This window comes from Heterocephalus glaber, unplaced genomic scaffold (genome assembly GCF_053883595.1).
Source record: "Heterocephalus glaber isolate CG9 unplaced genomic scaffold, H.glaber_assembly_v1.0 deba00001543, whole genome shotgun sequence".
NCBI classification, from domain to species: Eukaryota; Metazoa; Chordata; class Mammalia; order Rodentia; family Bathyergidae; genus Heterocephalus; species Heterocephalus glaber.
The window spans coordinates 3,574,557-3,596,190 of NW_028258336.1; the positions used below are offsets into that span (position 1 = coordinate 3,574,557).

Consider the following 21,634-nt stretch of genomic DNA (forward strand, 5'->3'; position numbering starts at 1 on the left):
GCCCAAGATCTAAATATTAACAGAAAATTACATAGTTTATATAAATAAATATGTGAGAAAAGCTTTTTTTGTGACTTGGGAATGGAAAAGGCTTTCTTATGAAGCTTTAAAAAGATTTAAATTTGTTATTTTGGAGTGCTGTGGCTTAAACCCTAGGGCTCATATTTGCTAGGCAAGTGTTCCACCACTGAGCTATATTTTTAGCTGAGGCTATATTATGTTTGTTTGTTTTTCTGCACTGGGGATTGAATCCAGGGCCTTCACATTGAGTTACATGCCAAAACCTTTTTTGAGACAGGGTCTTGTGAAGTCACCAAGTTGCCTAGGCTAGGGTCCAACTTGAAATCCTCCTACCTCAGCCTCCCAGAGTCCTATGATTACAGGTGTTCACCACTGAGTCCATCTTTTTTTTTTTTTTTTTTTAACAAAAGATACCATAAACAAAGGCAAGTCTCCTGTGGGTTGAGAGGAGATATATGTAATGTTGAAAATGACAAGAATGTAACCTCTAGAATATGAAAGAAACTTCTGCAAATTAGTCCCTAAAATTTTTGAAAAAGAGTGGGAAAAGGAGACAAATGATTAAAAAAAAATAGGAAATTTACAGAATATTAAACTTAAAGGCTATCAAGTATAGGTATTTATTAAACAGTCCACTAAGCAGAGGAATGAAGTTTAAAGAAACATTAAAATACAGAGTTATAACCATGTACAGGTTAGAAAGTCACATAAAGTGGACTGTTTGCAAATATGTAAGGAAAAGAAAATCTTCAAGTCTAGCTAGTGTAAATATAAACTGATGTAGACTATCTGGAGAGTGACACAACGGTACTTAGTAAAGTTAAATTGTGTCTAAGACCTGGCAATTGTATTCTTGGGTATGCATTCTAGAGAAATTTTCACACAGGTGTATTACATAACATGTATGAGGCTACTCACCTCTGCATTATCTATGGCAGCACTGGGTGGAGGAAGTAGAAGCATCATAGATGTTCATCTCTAGAAAAATGGGTAAGCAGTGGCACATACCTATAATTCCAGCCACTCGAGAGGCTGAGGGAGGGGGATCAAAAAACCTTGGCTCAAAAAAAATAAGAAGGGCTGGCAAAGTAGGTCAGGGTTCCCTGGGTTTAATCTTCCATGTTAAAAAAAAAATGTAGATAATACAATGAAGTGTTTCAGGTATACATCATTGTGAGGAAAATATATATAACATATTGGGGGTTTTTTTTGTTTGTTTTTTGTTGTTGCTGTTGTTTTGGTACCAGGGATCAAACTGAGGTCCTTGCACTTGCGAGGCAGGCGGCAGAACCACCAAGCTAAATCCGCGGCCCTGTATGTTTTATATAAATGAAAATTGTTGCCAGGTTTTGGGGTGCTTGAGTTTCCTTCTAGAGGTAGATTCTAAATTCTTTCTATCCTGAACAAAGAATTGGTCAAGACAAGTGCAAATGGTACCAAGGTTTTACATATATTAAAGGTAGGTAGGAAAAGAAACATGCTCTGCAGAGTGAGTTTGGGCCAAGTAAAACAAGTACACTCTACAACATGACCACTGTGCAAGAGACCACTGGGAAAGACCACTGTGGAAGAGAGGACAGTGGCAAAGACCTCAATGTTGAGTGTTCTTTTTGTAACTCCCACTCCTTAGGCTGAATGGCATCTTGGCTATCCTATCCAAAACCTGCTTGAGTTCTCTCAAGAAGTCCACATGCAGGGGTTTTGAAGCTGTTCTGCATGTGTGTCCTAGGATTTTATAATTAACAGGTCACATCTACTTCCCCAGCCACCCTAGTCTACTGCCTTGTTTCTCCCAAGACATATATCCTCATAATTTTTTTTTAACCCCATAATTTTTTATGGAATGCTAAGGGAGTGAAGGTCTCAGTCTTCATATAGCTACTTTCTGCCAAAAGAGGATATAGACCCTAGCTACTGGGGATTACATGCTCTCCAACTTTGGGTGTTGTGACTCACTGGTTGGGGTTGAAGAAAAAAAAACAAACTTGTCAGAAGATAATGAAAAAAAGAGTTAAATGATTATTGGGTTGTCTGTTCAATGAGAGAAACTTTACTATTAGGTTAGGGATGTGGAGACCAAATAAGAGTAGCAGGTCAGATTTCTACACTTTTTGTAGAGAATGTATGGCAAAGAGGGACTGTAGATAAATTAATGAGACTGAGAGCCATAGCCTTAGCAAGATTACCCACATTATGGATCTAATAAAAAACAGGAGCCACAATACAGGTCCCCATTTACTTATCTGTACCCAGAGCAGTACTAGAGTCTTGCTTTTTGAAGAGGAACCTCAAGTCTTCCAGAGGTTCACAGGAGTAGCTTTCTTCCTAGTCCTGTAAAAATCCAAGTGACCATTTCCCATGTAGACTTTTTATAGCTTTCCACTGTATCACTTGAGGAAGTACTACTTTAATGGTTCCTCATGAAATGAGAATAGGCTTAGGGTATTAAGAGGCTGTAAGGCTGCCCTTCATGCCACTCTACCAGCCTTTGATTTCTGAGAGACTTCAGACATGTCTCTTTGGAGTCTCTTGCAATGAAACACAGCAACCTACTTGGGAAAACAGACTACCTCTAAGAATTGTAGAATTTCTTGCTTGTGTTTCATCAATGATTGCTTGTCAGCAAGCTTTCTTTCCAGATTGCTGCATGGGCATGTAGCACCAGAAAAGCATATCTGGAGTCTGTATAGCTATTTAGCTTTTTGTCTTTTCTTAATGTCAAGGCCTGAGTAAGAGCTATGTATGAGCTCTGCTTTTTGAGCACGGTTCCTGGGGGAAAGGATTTGACCTCAATGACCTATTGCAAACTGAAAACTGTATAATCTTCCATCAGTGAACCATACCTCTTCACAGTCTTGGAGCAGTCAGTCACTGATGTCCTGTCTGCTTGCATAGGCCTGGGAACTCAGCCATTCACAAGAGTGGCTAAACTTTGAGCCCATAGACATCATTGAAGCACAACTAAGCATAGTACAAATCTTTATGGTAACCTTAGGGGTGCCTAGAAGCATGGCCTGGCATAGCTCCAATGGGTAAAATTTGCTCTGGCTTATGCCAGAATCAGAGAATTCCCCCCAAATTTTGCCAGTAAACCTCTGAGAGTTAGACACTGTGGGACAATTAAAAATTCATGCTTGACAGAACAGGGATTCAACTCAGTGGTTCCGCCACCTACCTCACAAGCGCAAGGACCTGAGTTCAATCCCTGGCACAAAAAAAAAAATTCATGGTTGAACATTTGATCTTTGAAATGACGTGTCAGAGAAGAAATAAAGCTCTAAGTAGGGTTCTCCTTGACCCCAATTATGGCTATACATTTAAAGGACGATTTTTCAGGGAAAGAAGTTAAAACAAAAGCCAGTACAAATAAAATTGCTTAGCTGTGACATCCAAGATTACCCAGGGTTTCTCAAAGAATTGGCCCTGGGCTTTTGGTTGACTTGGGTGTGCTTAAAGCATTGCCAATTCCAACAGCCATAATTTTGGCTTGTCCTTCTCTGTCCTCCTTTTACCGTCATCTAGATCCTGATTGTTGAACACAGAAAAGGCAATGTCCAACAATTGGGTCATAGTGGCCTAGGGCCCAATCTGTAAACCTACCAGGGTCTTTTGAAAATACTAGATCTCTCTAGGGTGCTAGGGAACAGGTGGAGGAGACCCACATCCTCCTGAGAGACAGGTGGGCATCTGAGGACAGGATCATCAATATCAATTTTCTCTTCCTTGGAGACCTCTTTAAGTACCGTGGTTCTTTGGCTTTTCCAGAAATAGTCATAAAATCTGCAACATAAAAGGATTTCACACCATCTTCCTTGCCTTTTGCCAAAAAAAAAAAAAATCTAGCTGAAGAATAATACTGTAATTTAGACTGTTATTCTGTACCCATCTCTTGCCATTTCCTAGTTCATAAAGAAATTACAGACTAATGGTGAGGTGGCTGGGATCTACAGGGTGTTTCTTTTTTTTTTTTTTTTTCGGTACCAGGGATTGAACTCAGGTCCTTGTGCTTGTGCAGCAGGCAGTGAAACCACTGAGCTAAATCCCTGGCCCTACAGGGTGTTTCTTATGGTGTATTGGCCCACCGACTCCTTGAAGTGAAAGGTGGTGCCTACCCAGGGGCTCCCTTAGAAATTCCTAAGAGATCAGGGTGCAGCTCCTGCCCTGGGGATTCCCTTAGCCACTTAAGAAACAGTAAACTCTTTTTTTTTTGGTACCAGGGATCGAACTCAGGACCTTGTGATTGCGAGGCAGGAGCCAGAATCACTGAGCTAAATCCCTGGCCCAAACAGTAAACTCTTAAGAGATCAGGGTGAATCATACACTGGGGTATGGTCTCATTCCCTTAGACCATGGTCCACTGATGCCTTAGAGCAGTGGTGGCAAATCTATGGCATGTGTGCCACAGCCAGCTGTTTTTTAACACTGCAGGTGCTCAAAGGTTCACCATCACTGCCCTACAAAGGTGCAGCCCTCTAATGGCTCCCTAGCCATTTGATAAACAGTATCCCTTGCATTTGCACTATTTTATGTAAAAGCCTTAAAAAGTTCTAAGTACAGAGATGGCTCTACTTTTGTATTGACCTCCACTGGCTGTTCCTTTTTTCTGCTTAGGACATCAAGCATATGTTTCTAAACTACCTGAATTTCTGTTAGAAGAAACAAGAAAGAGATCTAAGCTGATTTAAAGAGGAGAGGAAAAGAGGCCCCAATGTTCAAAATCAGAGGCTTAGCTCCCGTCTACAAGAGATTTTCTGATATCATGATGTCAGTTGCAAACAACTGTGGCACAACTATGTGATCAACTGTGACCAACTAAAATGGCCAACATGACCAAAATTCATGTGGCCAACCCACAGGATGAAACAAAATGGCCAACTTATGTGACTAACTCACATCATGAACTGAAATGGCTACTAATCATGGCAGAAAGATGGACTTGGATAAAACAAGGCCCTGAGAAAGCAACTCACCAGTGATACCCAGAGATAAAATGCCATAGGGAGGGGAGGATAAAATAGAATGTATTTTTTTAAAAAGCCATCTCAGGGAAAAGTGGAGATGGTGCTTTGAGCACAAAAAGGAATAAACTGGGGTAGGCAGCTATTTAAGCAGGAGACCAAGTTACCAATAGCTAATTTTCCCAAGAGTAAGAAAGCTGAGCAAAGTATTACAGAGAGAAAAATGTGAGGCCAAAAAGGCATATTAAACTCTAAGTCACACATGAGGAACCTGAATGATTTGTTCTGAGACTGGGTTAGTAACAGGCTCTCTGGCTGCTTTTTACTGAGTCATAACCACAATGAGTGACAAAAATGGGAACGAGAAGACAAGGGGATATAAATTTGAGGTAGGCCTATGGGCCTCTAATCAGCTGGGAAAAACACAAAGACCTTGTACTTTCCTCCCTTCTTCTACATGGTGGAAAAAAGAAACTTTCCAAGCATCATGAGAAAGCCTCCTGGGTTCCCCAGCAGAAGGAAAGAAAAGAAAAACCTTGGTGGTAGATTTCAGAGAAAGAAACAACAAAACATGGCCAAAAGGGCCTTATCTCCTGGCTGGCTCACCAAATATGTTACCAGGTTTTGGGGTGCTGGAGTCTCCTAGAGGTGGTTCCTAGATTCTTTCTGTCCTGAATAAAGAATTAGTCAAGCGCAAATGGTAGTGAAATTTTACATTTATTAAAGGTAGGAAAAGAGGTACTGAAATAGACCATATGGTTAAAAATTTTAAAAATAAAGGTAGACAGAAACATGCTCTACAGAGTGAGTTTGGGCCAAGTAAGACAAGTACACTCTACAACGAGTGGACCACTGTGCGAGACAGTGCAGTGGCAAAGACCTCAATGTTGACTGTCCTTTTTGTTATCACCCACTCCTTAGGCTGACGTCAGATCTTGGCTATACTATCCAAAACCTGCTTGAGTTCTCTCAAGAAGTCCACATGCTGGGATTTGGGAACTGTTCTGCATATGTGTCCTAGAATTTTGTAACAGGTCATGCCTACTTCCCCAGCTAGGTTTCCCACACCCTAGTCTCCTGCTTCAAAACCACACATACTACTGTTCTTTCTGTAATTACCATTCACCTATAAATTCCAAGTTATATTTTTGCATAGTTTTAACCAATATGCATGGTTTTAGAAAAAAATGAATTTTTCTCACCTATAGAGATCATTTAGTATTCTATTCCCAATGTTACTTTGAATACTAATGTATTTCTATTCCACTACATTTGGTTTTTTGATGAATATTGTTTCTTGGATCTCAAATGTGCTTTTGCATTTACTTTTCATTTTGTTGTGGAGTATGTCCCATGCTACTTTTAGAGAAAGGAACATTTTGAGTCCTTGAGTTCCTAAAACTGTCTTTAGTTTGCTAACTTCAATAACTTTCAAGTTTTGACATACTTGCTATCTCCTTGCATCCGAAGTTTTTGGTGCAATGTTGGTTGCAATATTGGTGACATTTCTAATGTCAGTCTGATTGTGCCTGCAATCACTTCCTTCATGCTTTAGAACTTTTTAGGCTATTCTTCATACTCAGTATCATAAAGATACTATGTTATCTACAAGTAATGTTTGTGAGATTTTCTTCCTTAGTACCTCATGGAACAATTCAATCTTAAGTCCTACATTGTGCTTTAACTCGTGTATATTTTTTTCCACTCATTCCAAATTCCTTTTCCCTTTGAAGATTCATATTGGAACATTTCTGTCTCATTTTTTACAATTCATTTCATACATTCAATCTAAATCTTAAGAGCTTGCTGATTTGTTCTTTAATGTCTTCTTCCTGTTAAATTTTAAAATTTTGTTTTACATTATAAATTTAGAGGTTGGCAATGTGGCTGATAAAACACTTGCCTATCATTTGTGAGGTCACTGGTTTGATCCCTAGCACCAAAAACAAAACCTAAAAGCAATTAAGCCTTACATAACATCTTAATAGTTTTTTTTGCTGTTGTTTTTGAGACAGGGTGTCACTGTTTAGTTCCAAGTTGGCTGTGAACTCGCCTAGACTGGCCTCAAAGTGGCAGTGATCATCCTGCATCAGCCTCACAAGTACTGGGATTACAGGCATGTGCCACCATGTCTAAATCTTGTTCTATAAACCCAGTATCCTCATCTCTCAAAAGATAGCACTTTTTGGGCCAGGGATTTAGCTCAGTGATTCCGCTGCCTGCCTCGCAAGCACAAGCACCTGAGTTCGATCCCTGGTACCAAAAAAAAAAAAAAGGATAGCACTTTTTGTGCTGTTTTTTTTAGGTACCGATGCTTCTGTTTGGTGACTCTCTTCTTGTCCTCAATGTTCAATTATCTTTTCTTAGTATGGGCTGAAGAGTATTACTTGGTTACTCCAAACTATTGGCAGTAACGGTAGGCACAGAAGACATTCAATTTGGCAGACCATGTTAGCTTAATAGGGCTCTATTGGTTTTTATTCTAAACACCCACGCTCATTGTTCCTCCTTTGAACCAGACACCTTCTGCATACTCCTTAGCATAAAAAAATGGTGACTGACCTAACCAATTTTTATCATGTATTATCCCAATCATTATCTACAACTTCTGTCTCCAATGTTTGGGATGTCTCTGAAGCCAAATCCACATTTCACATCCTATCTGCCTGAGGTCTTCAAAGAATTCCTCAAAATTAATCCAGGAGATTAAATATTTAAGAGAACACACCCATTTTTTATTTATTTTTTTGGTACCGGGAATTGAACTCGGGAGCTTGCACTTGCGAGGCAGGTGGCAGAACCACTGAGCTAAATCCCCAGCCTCACACACACATTTTTTAAAGACAGGGTCTCACTATAGTTCAGGCTGACCTTGAATTGACTATGAGGTCAGGCTGATCCTAATCCACCTGCCTCAGCTAAGTGCTAAAATTACAGGCATGCATCACCACATCCACCTACATATAATAGTAACAACCTTTGTTGTCCTTCTAAGTGCATAGATGGGGAGGAAGGCTCATTTAAGCGTGAAGACTGCTACCTTGAAGACGACAAATGATTCTTCCTGTTCTTGGGAAAATAAGCATCCTCTTGAGGGATGCCATGTAAAAGGATGACCCAAATGTAAAAGATGGTTAATATCTATTCTGGACAGTTTAAAAGATGAGACTTAAAATAATTTATCCTAAAACCCATGCTTCCTGCTCATGCATTAATGCTTTTCAACTTCTATTAATTTTTCATTAGGTTCTGTTGAGGAAACACTGAGAAGAGAGCACATGAAAATATTGCTGCTAGGGCCAGGGATTTAGCTCAGTGGTGCTGCTGCCTGCTACACAAGTGCAAGGTCCTGAGTTTGATCCCCAGTACCAAAAAAGAGTTGCTTCTAAAGTTAAACCTTGGATATCAGTTTGATTAATTTAAGGAAAGTCAAACATATGTGGGTTTTTCATGCAAAGTTGGTTTTATTGGATTAAGAGCAAAAATTTTGTACTTAACTTTCTCCCTTTACTGCTGATACACGAGCTGCTTAAATTTTATCCTGAAATTAAATTATGAGTTGCCTGAGAAGCTAGATGGGCCACATACATGTACATGTACATGTAGTGCCACAACAGTTCATCATGGTCCTAGTTGTTATATTTGAAAATAAAGTTGTAATAGAGATTCTTTTTACAACTTCTTTCCAAATAATCCTAAAAATAGGTTGAGGTATCTAAATTGTTCTCTTAAAAAAAATTTCTCTAAAAATCATTTTCTCTAAAGTAAGCTTTTTCAATTTAGAATAAGCTTCTGAAGTGCTTAAATATTATAACCATGTAATTTTGGAGACCACAAATTTTAATCTTGAAATTTGCTTTATGAGACCGCACAGCCCTAAAAAAGAAGATAGCATTCTCTTAAACATTTGCCAAAATGACTTAACTCTGAATCCTGGGCTTATAAATTCTGTAAAAAATTCACAGCTGGGGCTGGGGATTTAGCTCAGTGGCTCCACACCTGCCTAGCAAAATGCAAGGTCCTGAGCTTGATCCCTAGTACTGGCAAAAAAAAAAAAAAAATTCACAGCTAAAGATATCAGATGTTCAAAACTTTTATGAAGGTTCTTATTTAAAACAAGACAGTATGTGAAGGCCTGAGTTGTTTTCTATCCAATCTATATTACTTTTGTTAAAGGCACCTAATGTTCATTAATATTCTTGATGAATCAAAAATACTACTTTAATTTTTATTTTACTTTTTCATAAGTCATCTATTTACTAAGCATTAAAATAACATTTAAAAATACATCACAGTGAATGAAAAAAATACCTTTCCAAATAGATTTGACTGGCTGGGGATTTAGCTCAGTGGTTCCACCGCCTGCCCTGCAAGTGCAAGGTCCCAAGTTTGATCCCCAGTACTCCAAAAAAAACAAGATAGATTTGACTTATTGTCAATCTCCATGTGAAAATACTTCTCAACCTTAAAGGCTTCCTTTACAAGTAAAATAATAAATAATAATGATACTATATTTATTACTATTGGTATATTATACTTTTTCCATACTCAGAAATATAAGGGTTTTAATACTAAAAAACAAAAAACAGGGCTGGGCTCAGTGGTTTCACTGCCTGCTGCGCAAGCGCAAGGAGCCAAGTTCGATCCCCAGTACCAAAAAAAATTGTGTATCCTTCCTTTTATGAGAATTTCACTAACCCTGAATTTCATAAAATAAACCACACAACTTAAAACACCAATCTTTTATTTTCTACCCTCTATGTGTTACTTCAAACAATCTAGATATATACAAAATTTGGAATGTTGGATAGATGCTGATAAAAATATTACACAGCTACTAATGTGACTTTTTAAAGTACAGCAAGTTGTGTTCAAAAGAATTTTTCAAGTATATACACATTCTCAAGATCAGTCCAAAGAGATCAGAAAAATATTTACAAGATAATGTTAGAAGACTACTGATTCAGATGAACTGATTCCTTAATAAATCAACATAAAACTAGTTTGTGTCACTAATTCTATATTGAATAAATTATTTTGATCAATGTCATTTTTACTGGTATAAAATTTTACTGCTTAGGGTAAGAAATTTTAACACTGTTAAAAGAAGGCAGTTTTTGTTTTGAAAATTTGCCACATAATACTTGCTAAAGTCAGTTAAGAGTACAGAGTTTAACTATAATTCACTCAACAGAACATAAACTAAAACTCTAAGCAGGGGGAAAAAAAAACCCTAAAGTTGTCTTCATTTCCTCAAAAGATTTAAATTAGTATGCTGAATTTTGAAACTTGGTTACTATAATAGCAGACTCTAATAAAAATTCTTGTCTTTTAATTTCCCAATATTTTGGAAAAAAACTTTGGCTATTAAATACAAAACCCTTTTCCTCTTTTTTCTTCTGTTTATATTGTATCATGTACTACTCTTCATGGTAACAAACTTGCTTAATTCTACATAGAATGTCACAAAACTTTAAAATGAACTAGAATGGAATTAAATACTAGTGCTGTTACACTTGTAATATTTTTCAATAAAATATGCAGATAATGAATTTAAAAGTAGATCACTGAAGAATCAATTCTTCTGTGAGGCTTAATTCCTTTTCCAAAATATAATCTTGGGTCTTTACAATTATTATATATTACTAATAAAAGGTGGAATGTGATTATGAAAACTTGAAATTAATTAAATATAAATGTGAGCATTTTACAAAGCCAAAATTATTATTTTTAAATCAACAGAATAAAGGGAACACTGACACTTGTCTTAAAGATGTTTGTCACTTTTTTTTAGAAATTAAAACACATACAAGTGAATTTTACCAAAATACAGCACATTTCTTCTACTATATCCATAAAAATCAATTCCTATGTAAATAGTACTGAAAATCAACTAAAATGAGTTACAATTTACAAAGAGTTGTTAAAGGGTTTCAATCAAAATTATTACAACTATACAGTATAATAACCAATTGATAACATCTTGAAAGATGTGCAGTATTTGAATTCACATATTTTTAAAAGTGCTATTTACTCTGACTAGAAAGTGAGTTCTACTCACTTTTTCAGAAATAGTGTAGGTTGGTATTTCAGCTAGTCTTATAAAGGTCTTAAAGAAAAATAGTAACATTAAAAATTCCCTAAGTGTATTTCTTAGAAATTAAAAATGAATGGAAGAACTGAGTATGGCTCTAATAAAAGGTTTTAGACCAGCCTCAACTAAAAACAGTTATTAGTCTTCTATGGCACTTTTTTCTGGTCCAAATAACCATGCATTAATTCTTATCATTGCATGTTACTCAAATTTTATTTGATTACATACAATAAAAACAAAATTAATGATTTAGATAAACAAAATTAATAGACCTATATCATCAAACACTTGTAAGTTACAGTAACTAGAACAAAGGCAGTTGGTGGCAACACTATTACATGGATTCACTTAGAAACCCTTTAAGGACTCTAAAGCATCAAGTTCACATTTAATGTTACTTACAGGAACAGCCCATTATTTGAACAATTTTCCACACTGGCAGGTCTCGAGGACCCATCCCTTTGTTCTACAACTCTCCACAGCAATTCTCTATCACTGTGCCAGTTTCACAAACTTGCTTTGGTTTCCTAGCTCCACACATACTCCATGTTTCCTTTACTTTACCAAGGCAATTCAAGGTCAAACAAAAACAAAGAGGCTTTCCTGAACCTTCTTACATGTTGTGTTTACAGGCAGCATAATCTTAAAACTGGCCATTTTAGTTCCATTTGCTGTTTAAAACAAAACATTAATTAGATTAAAGTAGAGTACTAACTATAAAACAGGTTGCAAGTATCGGCATTTACAAAAAAAAAGATTTCTATAGCATGAAGAATGCATGGACTTGCATCTACAGTAGTTAAAAATTTCCTGTGACTAGAAAATTAAAAAATTGAATCATCAGTAGCAAATGTATATAAATGGCTATGACAACAGACCTTGTAGAGCTCATAAAATGCAATTATTATCTTTTTACTTCTTTAAAAAGACATTACATATTTTATTGCATTTTTCTATTAATAAAAACTCATCAGCTTTTTTTTAATTCTTTGCTTCCAGATTTTTATAGGAAATAACTTTTAACCTGGCCTTGGAAAGTGACCCCACCAGCACCACCTTCACCTACTCACTCTTCAATTCAGTATGCACATAGCAAAACCCAACACTTCAAATCTCTTGCCCACATCAAAAAAAAAAAATAGTTTTAACAGAAAAACATTAACAAAAGTTGGATAAAAATAAGGGCATAAAAGCTGTAAGATAGACAGCTCTGCCATCTGTCTCTGGGCTACAATCAAGGCTAACTATTGCCTTGCACAGTTCAGTCATGTGTATGAAATTCAAAAATAAACCTACAATCTATACAAAACCAACATAAGTTTGTTTTTGTAGCCTTGACTGCTATGTTTAAAAAACCTAACAAGTTTTATATGATATGAATTCAACAGTCTCCTTTATCTTCTGTAGAGTGGTTCTTTCCCTCTAACCCCAAGCTTCATTATTTCATTAATGTACAAATTTGAACAGGATCAAGTTCTTCTTTACATATAAAAATAGTCAAAATATTAATTTCCCCTGCAAGTATCTTCTGATAAATCTTGCTGTCCTTCCCCCCATCTTTTTTTTTTGTCCACAGTGCTTATGAGGAAACTTCTCGTACAATAATGAGTTCTACTGTATTCTGGAAAGTTTTTAGCAAAGACACTGCTTGTCCATGTTCAATATTGATAAAACTGTAGCCATTAGCCTAAAAGAAAGAAGAAAAATGCTTTATTTTTCATAGTAATTTGTTTTCATTTCTGTATTTAGGAGCAGGCAGAAAAAAAGCATTACTTTGGCAATTTAAAACAACATATAGACTAATGGACCTTACCCCATATCTATGGAAATAAAATCTCAGAACAGTTCAGGAACCCGTTATTTTGTCCAAGTAATCACACTATCCTGATGTAGCAGTCCCATGTTAGAAACCACATGTCTAAGACTGCATCAGACAGGGTGCTGTGTATGTGCGCTGGATGTGTACCCAAGGAGAACAAACTGAAAGGGTGAGAGAGGGCCAAGCCTAGTCTTCTCTTTAACTTCAAGACCCCTAGATTTTTAAAATTTAAGGCTAACATTTATTGGTATCTTACTCTGCACCAGACAGTTTAAAGTACTTTATATGAATTAAATCCTTTGATTATCACAACATTCAAGAGATTTTTTTCATCTTATGTCAGAGGAAACCCAGTTAACAGGTAAAGTTAACTTCCTCAGTTACAAAATTGAAATCACAAATTTTCCAGGTGTGGTGGTGCATGCCTGTGATCCCAGCACTTGGGAGGGTAAGGCAGGAGGATTGCTGCAAGTTCAAAGTCAACTTAGGCTCGACAGTAAGTTCAAGGACAGCCTGACCTACATAATAAGACCCTGTCTCAAAAGAAACAAAAACAGAAAAACACCACAAATTCCCAGATTGTTAAAAGTAAATGGGCATGAGAGAGTGTACTTGTATATACAGGGAGGGAAGGAGGAAAAGATAATAAACACTAAAGATAATAGGACAAAATATTAGCAACTGGTGACCAAATGAAGTGTACATAGATGACAAGGTTTTATTTTGGTGGTACTAGGAATTCAACTCAGGGCCTTCACTGAGCTACATCTCCAGATCTTTTTTATTTTGAAACACAATTTTACTAAGTCACTAGGTTGCCCAGTTTGGGCTCAAACTTGTGATCCCACTGCCTCAGCCTTGCAGAGTAATGGGATGGAAGGCATGTGCCACCATGCCTGGCTATTTTTGCAGATTTTCCTGCTTGAAATTAAAAATTAAGAAAAAACTTTTACATTATTTTCAAAAGCATTGAAGCTAGGATTCAAACATAGGCAGTCTGGTTCCACAGTCTGTACTTTCAGTCATTTCTAGGTCTGTATTATTTTTTGTTTGGAGAGTTATTTATTTCTCAGTGCTATATATGAACTTTCAACAGTGAAGGCAGGTGTAAAGGAGGAGAAGCTACATTTGGGCCTGAGGCTTATTTTCCTTCTATACTGCATGCAGTCAGGCAAAACTGAAGGAACAGAGAAAAGGACATGGGAAAATAAAAAGGACTACCCAAATTCTGAAAATTTCCTTTCTATTTTCCTATGATGACAACCCACCTTCAACATGTGATATTCTGACCCCTTAAATTAGTAAAAATTAACATTCCTGAACTTAAAATATTTTATCAAGCACATAAGCATGATTCTGAAGATACAAAGTGAAAATATTTCAAACTATAAACAATAAGATGTTATAAAAGAAAAGGAAATAATTTAAAAATTTATCTTAATTACCTGAATAATTTTATCACCTGGTTGCAGTAATTTTGATGCTGGTCCATCAGGCTGGACCCTTGTTACAAATATACCCTTTAATAACAACAACAACAACAACAACAAAAGATAATTATTTAACCAATAACAGTATGCATAAGTAACAGAGGAACGAGAAGCTACTTTTCCATACCATCCAAACATTAGAATCATGGTACAATTTCCTCCCTGTCTCCGTAACACAGTGACAACCCAGTTATTTTTGCCTCTGGTAATTCTGGCTTTAGTACAGTGATTTCTGTTACAGTGATAAATTTACTTGGATAGATTTGTGGAAAAGCAGTAAGAAAATTTTAAAAATCACTTGACAATAAAAAGAACATTCAAAATTTTGAGGTTTTTTAAATATATTTTTTTCTCAACTAACTTGAATAGATTAAATTTCACAAGCTGAACAATACAGAAGGAAATAAAGATATCTACCTAGATTTACTTAAGTACCTATTTATATTATATTTATATTTTCACTTGCATAAAACAGGTACTGAATTAATAAATGAAACATTGTGAGTGTTCAAGGATATGTAAACAAGACTTACATCATCCTCAGGTCTGAATGGGTTTCCTCTACCCCCAACACCTCCTGATATGCTAAATCCAAGTTCTGGATCCTTTTCAACCCTTACTCGGATCTGATTTAATATGAAAATAAAGGAAACATTACTATTTCATAAGTTTACAATAATATCCATATTTAAATACTGGTAAATGAAGTTCAAGCAAAAATATGTAAGGATTCATAAAAAATAAACATTTGGGCAGATGAACTGAAACTACAACATAGAACATTATGTTAATAAGTTAGTGAGTTAAAGGCACAGTGGGATTATAAAGCATAGTACCTAACTTTACTGCTTATGAAAATAGGGAATCAATTAATACTGACCCTACTTTAGTATTGTGACAGCATGAATTTTTGTGACATAGTGCATAAATATAGAACATGTATATTATTTTCAGTTTCCAGTTGTGGAACATCTAAATTGTAAAGTATGCCTATCTACTGGCTTGTTTCATAAGATATTTTAATGATTCTTTGGTGGTATTAAATTCCTAATTTCCTGAATCTGTTCATATGCTTCAAAGGAGTTCAATCTTAAAATCTGATCATCTCATAGTAATTTCTATAGCCTAGCTATTAAAAAGATGCAAGAACTAGGGCCGGGGATTTAGCTCAGTGATTCTGGCGCCTGCCTCGCAAGTGCAAGGTCCCGAGTTCAATCCCTGGTACCAAATAAATAAATAAATAAATAAACAGATGCAAAAACTAAATTTTTGTTACCGGATACTCTCTTTTACCAGATATTCAACCAAAATGATTAAAGTATTTGATCTCTAAGCTTTTATTATTAATCATTTTACCAATACATTATGAAGATTTATGAATTCATCATCTGTAACTTTAAAGATTAAATACTCAAAAGTAGCCAGGTATCGGGTCACATGCCTGTAATCCCAGCACTGAGGAGGCTGAGGCAGGAGGATCTCTGTGAGTTTGAGGCCAGCCTAGGCTACAAAGTGAGTTCAAGTTCATCCTGAACTACATAGCACTACATAGCAAGACTGTCTCAAAATAAACCGAAGTCAATCAATCAATGTTCAAAGTAGTTTGGAGAACAACTATAGTTAATTTTCAAAATCTAAGGCTTTAAGTATCACAGAAGTATCACAGTCATTTCAGCTTAATTCCTGTAAAGCAATTGCCTCACAGTTAAAAAGAATATGCCCAAAATACTAAATCCTGTGTCAGATGATCACAAGTTAAAACTGTATCATGTGATACTCTATAAACAACAGAAAACTAAAACTTTAAACAAGATAGTAAATACTATGTTAAAATTCTATAAGGGCTTATTGCTAATAATTAACCTTTAAGAATACATGAAAAGCTTAGTTTCATATTTCAAATAGTCTTGATTATTCTTACCTCTTGCTTTGCCAGTTCATGGCCTTGTCTAGGAGAACAATGGGGCTGTGTATATGGAGGTTGGTGGGCCACTTTCAGCATCAAGTAATCAATTAGTTGTTCTCTAGAGGGATGCCTTGCCACAGATGCCTGAGGGGGGTGATGTATTTGACTATAATTTGCCTGAGGCCTGAGAGGCTGGCCCATCTGTCCATTACTCAAAGGCATCTAAGAAAAACATGAAGTATCTTAAAATGACCAATAGTAATGTCTTATTACAAATACTTGGATTTTTCTTTTTGGAGCATTATCAAAAAATTAGTTTAACAAAAAAAAACCTAGTTTTAACATTCCAAATGACAAAATACCATGTCACTTACTATTTTCCTCTAATTCTAAACTCTAGAAGGAAAAAGACTGTTAATGTTACTTTTAAACTTGCTCGAGTGCTTGCTGATTGTTATTCCTACATTTCAAATTATATGCTTCATTGTTAGGTATAAATATTCCTTTCTCACAATAACCAAATATTAAAATAGTAAACAGTACATTAAATTTAAAAAATTAAAACCTATTATAAGGTCCATCCTTGCCCTATACTAAATCAAAACACATACAGAAAAGGTACATTTACTGATGTTTTCCTCAGGAAAAAAACTGATTTTGCAGTGTAATTTTTTTCTAATTTGAGTATTTTTCTACCTTTCACTCCTGACCTTCCAGAATTAGAAGATCAATTTAGCTATCTATGTAGTAGAAAATGGATTTAGTCTTTATATTCATGTGTATGCATACATCAGTTAGGAATTTTCGGGCCACAGATGTAGCTCAGTGGCACTGTACGTGGCAAGTACAAGGTCTGGAGTTTGATCCCCAGTATCACCAAAAAAAAAAAAAAAAAAAGTTAGCAATTCTCAAATTCTCTTAAATTTCTTAAATTCTCTTAAATTTCAAAGAATATTAACCATAAAAATCAAACACTGATATTCCTTAATAGCTCTTGTTTTTACAAGTTGAACCTGAATTTTAGACTCAAATTTAGCAAGAAACGTAAGTAACAATCTATCCTGCTAGTATGAGGAATATAACTGGAAAATGAGAGGTTACATTCATGTACTAAATGCTTGTATGTAAAAAGATTTTTGTGAAGAGAAAATAAATGTTTAAGCTAGTCAGTCATTTATATCTTCCTTGTCGGTTGCCTTGTTCATAAGGAAATTAGCAGAAAAATGTTAGGAAACAGTTGAGCCCATTTCCCTGAAATTACCCAAAAGTAGAAAAGTTTGGAGAACAGTTTGGTATTAGTTTTAAAACTGCATGCTTTTCTTTTTGTGAATTTATATTTTCCTGAAAGACACAAAGAAGTTTGGCTTTGAAGAAGAAAATTTGTACTTTAAAAAAGGTACTTTTCCGCTATTTTTTTTTATATTTAAGAACTTAGTTAATTCTTAAGTCTAGAAAAATACATGGGTGATTTATGTCAGGGCACAGAAACAATAATACTCTCACAAATTTTATATTAGTGGGGATAAAGGAGGTACTATATAACAACTATTTTAAAAACTAACTATGGTTTATTACTTGATCACTGTAGATTTAGAAGCAACTGATCAATCCATGGATAATTAACTGGCTGTTACTTTATTACATACCGTAATAAGAATATTTTAGTTGTGGGAATGGAATTTGGGTGTGAGTTACTCTGACCTCGGCCTGAAGGCTTTTTGGGCAGACTCACTTCTGTAGCCAATTATGCTGTTAACTCTTCACAGCCTGCACTGCTTACAGCCTGCTTTGGGCATAATGAACATGTCTCCTGCAATATGTAATTCTGTAGATTGTCTTTGCTTTTCTCTGTGTTTATACCATTTATTTGTATGTGTAGATTTCAGTATTTTTCTCCTGAGAAAAATTCAGACAATTACAACTGACTTTAGTATTTTAAATAATTCATAGACGCAGTGTTGAGATTGATCCAGGGCTTGCACACATTAGGCATGCACTCTACCATTATGTCCCTAGTCCCCTGATCAATCCCCAACCCCAGTACCGGGAATTGAACTCAGGACCTTGCACTTGCCAGGCAGGAATGGTATCATTGAGCTAAATCCACGGCTCCCCCTGACCTATTCCTAAGACTCCCTGACACGTGGATATTTGGTCTTGCCTGGGTCAGTGTTAAAAATATACAATACATTAAACTGTGATTAGCAGATGGCTCAAGGGAATAAAAATGCATAAAGTCAGTAACTTCAACCACAAAATTTATATTAAAAAGAAAAAGAATCTGGATGACAGTGCTCAGTTAAAATAAAGAGGAGTAAAAAACCAGATATGCATGAACGTATATTAGATGGCTAAGTACCTACTCTATAACAATGTAAGGCTTTATGTAAAAAATGTGCTTCATAATTTTATCTAGTTATACTAGAGACATATAATTAGTTAAGAAAATGAGAAAGAGTGGAGTTTTGATGGCACATTTCTGTAATTCCTGCTCTCTGGAGGCTGAGGCAGGAGGATCTTGACTTTGAGGCCAGCCTGTGTTTAACAGCAAGCTTGAGTCTAGGCCAAGCTACCAAAAAGAATGTCTGGGAGTGAGGGAGAGAGAATGAGAAAGAGAGAATATAAAATACTATTATAAAAGCACAGAGAACAAGAAATGTGGGTGCTACTTTCTTTCTACAAAGTACTAAGACCATAACTATCATCTGTTCTACCATATACAAAACGTTTTGTGTGTGTGTGTATGTGCGTGTTTTTGAGACAGGGACTCACTATGTAGTTCAGGCTGGCCTTGAACTCCCAGTGAATCTCCTGCCTCAACCTCCTGAGTGCTGGGATTATAGGTGTGTGCCACCACAGCCAGATACAAAAGTCTTTCAAGGTAATTTCTAATTAATTCAAAGAATTTTAAAATCTTTTTAGTAATAGTACAAGAGCCTAGAATGAAAAATATTATACACTCCTAGTCCCGCGACCGTATTTTTTTTTTTTGAGACAAGGTCTACCTATGTAGTTCAGCCTGGCCTTGAACTCACTATGTAGCCCAGGCTTGCCTCAAATTTGCAGTGATCCTCCCACCTCAGCCTCCCAAGTGCCAGGATTACAGACATGCACCACCATGCCCAGCCCCTGACCTATTAAGATTTGCTGACACCTGGATATTTGGTCTTGCCTAGGTCAGTGTTAAAAGGAATGTGTTAACTCTCCAGATAGGTTTACAATCAGGAATGCCAAAAAAGTCTTTGATTCAAATTAAAAAATAAGTAAGCAGTACTGTAGAAATACAAATGCAACAATAAAAATGGAGTAAGTTGAGAAACAGCAGAATCAAATTCTATTTTGTATTTCTGAATTATTTAAAAATAAGTCTCATGCTGGGGATTTAGCTCAGTGGCACCGTGCCTGCCTTGCAAGTGCTAGGTCCTGAGTTCGATTCCTGGTACCACAAAAAAAAAGAAAAAAAATAAGTCTCACTAATTAAGGTAGAAAAGCCTTTATAAAACTATTTTCAGTTAAAGCATATATGGGACTTACAGCTCAAAGGCTGCAAAACACAGAAAGCTCACAGGTACTACTTAATTTATTTCTTCATTAAGCACCTACTTTCATCAAGCTGTCTGGAAGAACATCTTTGTGACTAAGTGTAGCTGATGAGTAGCTCTGCTGTGCTGAAATGAATGTATCATCTTGGCAAGAATCTCCTGGACTGGATGTCCAGGCATGCTTCAAATGAGGGGAAAATAAAAAGTAAACAATTTAAGATGCAAAACCAAAATGATGATACTTGAGTGATTTTTTTTTAAAAATGCAAAAGGGCCAGGGATTTAGCTCATTGGTACCGCATCTGACTCGCAAGCGCAAGGTCCTGAGTTCTATCCCTGGTACCAAAAAAACCAAAACAAAACCCAGGAAGATGAAGATCTAAATAAAATATTACAATCATTTGCTGCTATCAATCAGTACCTTTAACTTTTTCCCAAGGCACATGGAAAAGTGTGTGTTCATATAACATGTGAAAATTTTATGTGGATCAGTTAATCTTAATTTATAATGCACATGTACAGAAGACAAATTCTGTGTTTTTTCTTTTAGTTTCATTTACAATAATTCCTGTGCGTGTGTGCTGTGTTTATATATGTATATTTTAAATTTTATTTTATTTATTTATTTATTTTGTACTGGGGATTGAACTCGGGACCTTGTGCTTGCAAGGCAGGTGTAAGAACCACTGAGCTAAATCCCCAGCCCTAATAATACCTATAATTTTAACATCTTTTAGCAATAACTGTAGTTATTCATCAAAATTAAATCCATTGAGCTACATCCCAGCCCAATAGTCTCACATATAAAGAGCCAACTAAAATATACTGCTATTGAGCAATAAAAAAACCCCTCCTGTTCTAATAGCACAGTACAATACAATGTTTTTTCCTAAATTTGTAATGTATGAAAAGCACATAATGTGTATAAAGAAGTATCATTAATTAGTCTTATAAAACTGGCTTTATCTTAATTCTGTCACAGTAAAATTAGTTCAGTATTATAAAAGCAATGATTTGGAGAAATGCTTTAAAATTAGTCCATATCTTCATTTGTCAAATATTTTTATAGTATAGTTTGCCTTATGATTGTTTTAAAGGAAACAGACTCAATATGCCATTATTCGTGAATATTTCTTATTAAAAATATGCTGACAGTTGGGGATTTAGCTCAGTGGCACTGCACCTGCCTTCCAAGCGCAAGGTCCTGAGTTCGATTCCCAGTACCAGGAAAAAAAAAAAGAAAAATGCTGACAAACAAGACCTTTGTATTTTTTACACACCCTGATATATTTTAGAAAACAGAAGCTTGTAACAAACAGCACTATTGTTATTCCAAACATGTATATGCCCAGCAACATAGAAATGTAGACTAATCATGCTGAAAAACAATCTGAAATCTACCTCATTATATGATATAGTACAGCAAGCACATAAACTTAAGAGATTTATAATTTAATCTTAAGAACTATGCCTGCAATAGATCTATCATATGCAGTTAGGTGCTAGTTCCAACCATGGCTCAGCAATTTTGAGTGTAGTTTGATCAATTCTGTATATTCACACAAAGTATACTTGTATTTTCCTTCTTACTTGCAATGTACATTTAGAATGCACAAAATCAACTCAGCTGAAAGTCTGAAATTTAAACTCAAACCCGAATGTGTAATTATGTTTATCTACTCCCTAAAAGAACAAGCATATCATGAATGAAAAAGTAAAGTTCAACAGACTCAAAGGCTCTCAATTTGTGAAAAACCCACAAAATGTTACTGTGAAAGACTTGGAAAGAACTGTTGTTCCAAAT

At 35.7% G+C, this 21,634-nt stretch overlaps 1 protein-coding gene across 18 annotated transcripts in view; it reads right to left on the bottom strand.

Moving 5' to 3' along the window:
• Window positions 1–9,706: 9,706 nt before the first annotated feature.
• Window positions 9,707–21,634, bottom strand: part of Erbin (erbb2 interacting protein) — a 129,027-nt gene continuing 117,099 nt past the window's right edge. For 6 of the 18 annotated variants that reach the window (XM_087189534.1, XM_087189529.1, XM_021242992.2 and 3 more), the window contains 5 exons: window positions 19,892–20,011; window positions 16,304–16,510; window positions 14,916–15,008; window positions 14,338–14,412; window positions 9,707–12,760 (listed from right to left, as the gene is read on the bottom strand). In XM_087189534.1, the coding sequence (XP_087045660.1) occupies window positions 12,653–12,760; window positions 14,338–14,412; window positions 14,916–15,008; window positions 16,304–16,510; window positions 19,892–20,011 (603 nt within the window). In that variant the 3' untranslated portion in view covers window positions 9,707–12,652. The remainder of the gene's footprint in view (window positions 12,761–14,337; window positions 14,413–14,915; window positions 15,009–16,303; window positions 16,511–19,891; window positions 20,012–21,634) is intronic. The other 12 variants (XM_087189532.1, XM_087189531.1, XM_087189536.1 and 9 more) reach the window with 5 other exon arrangements.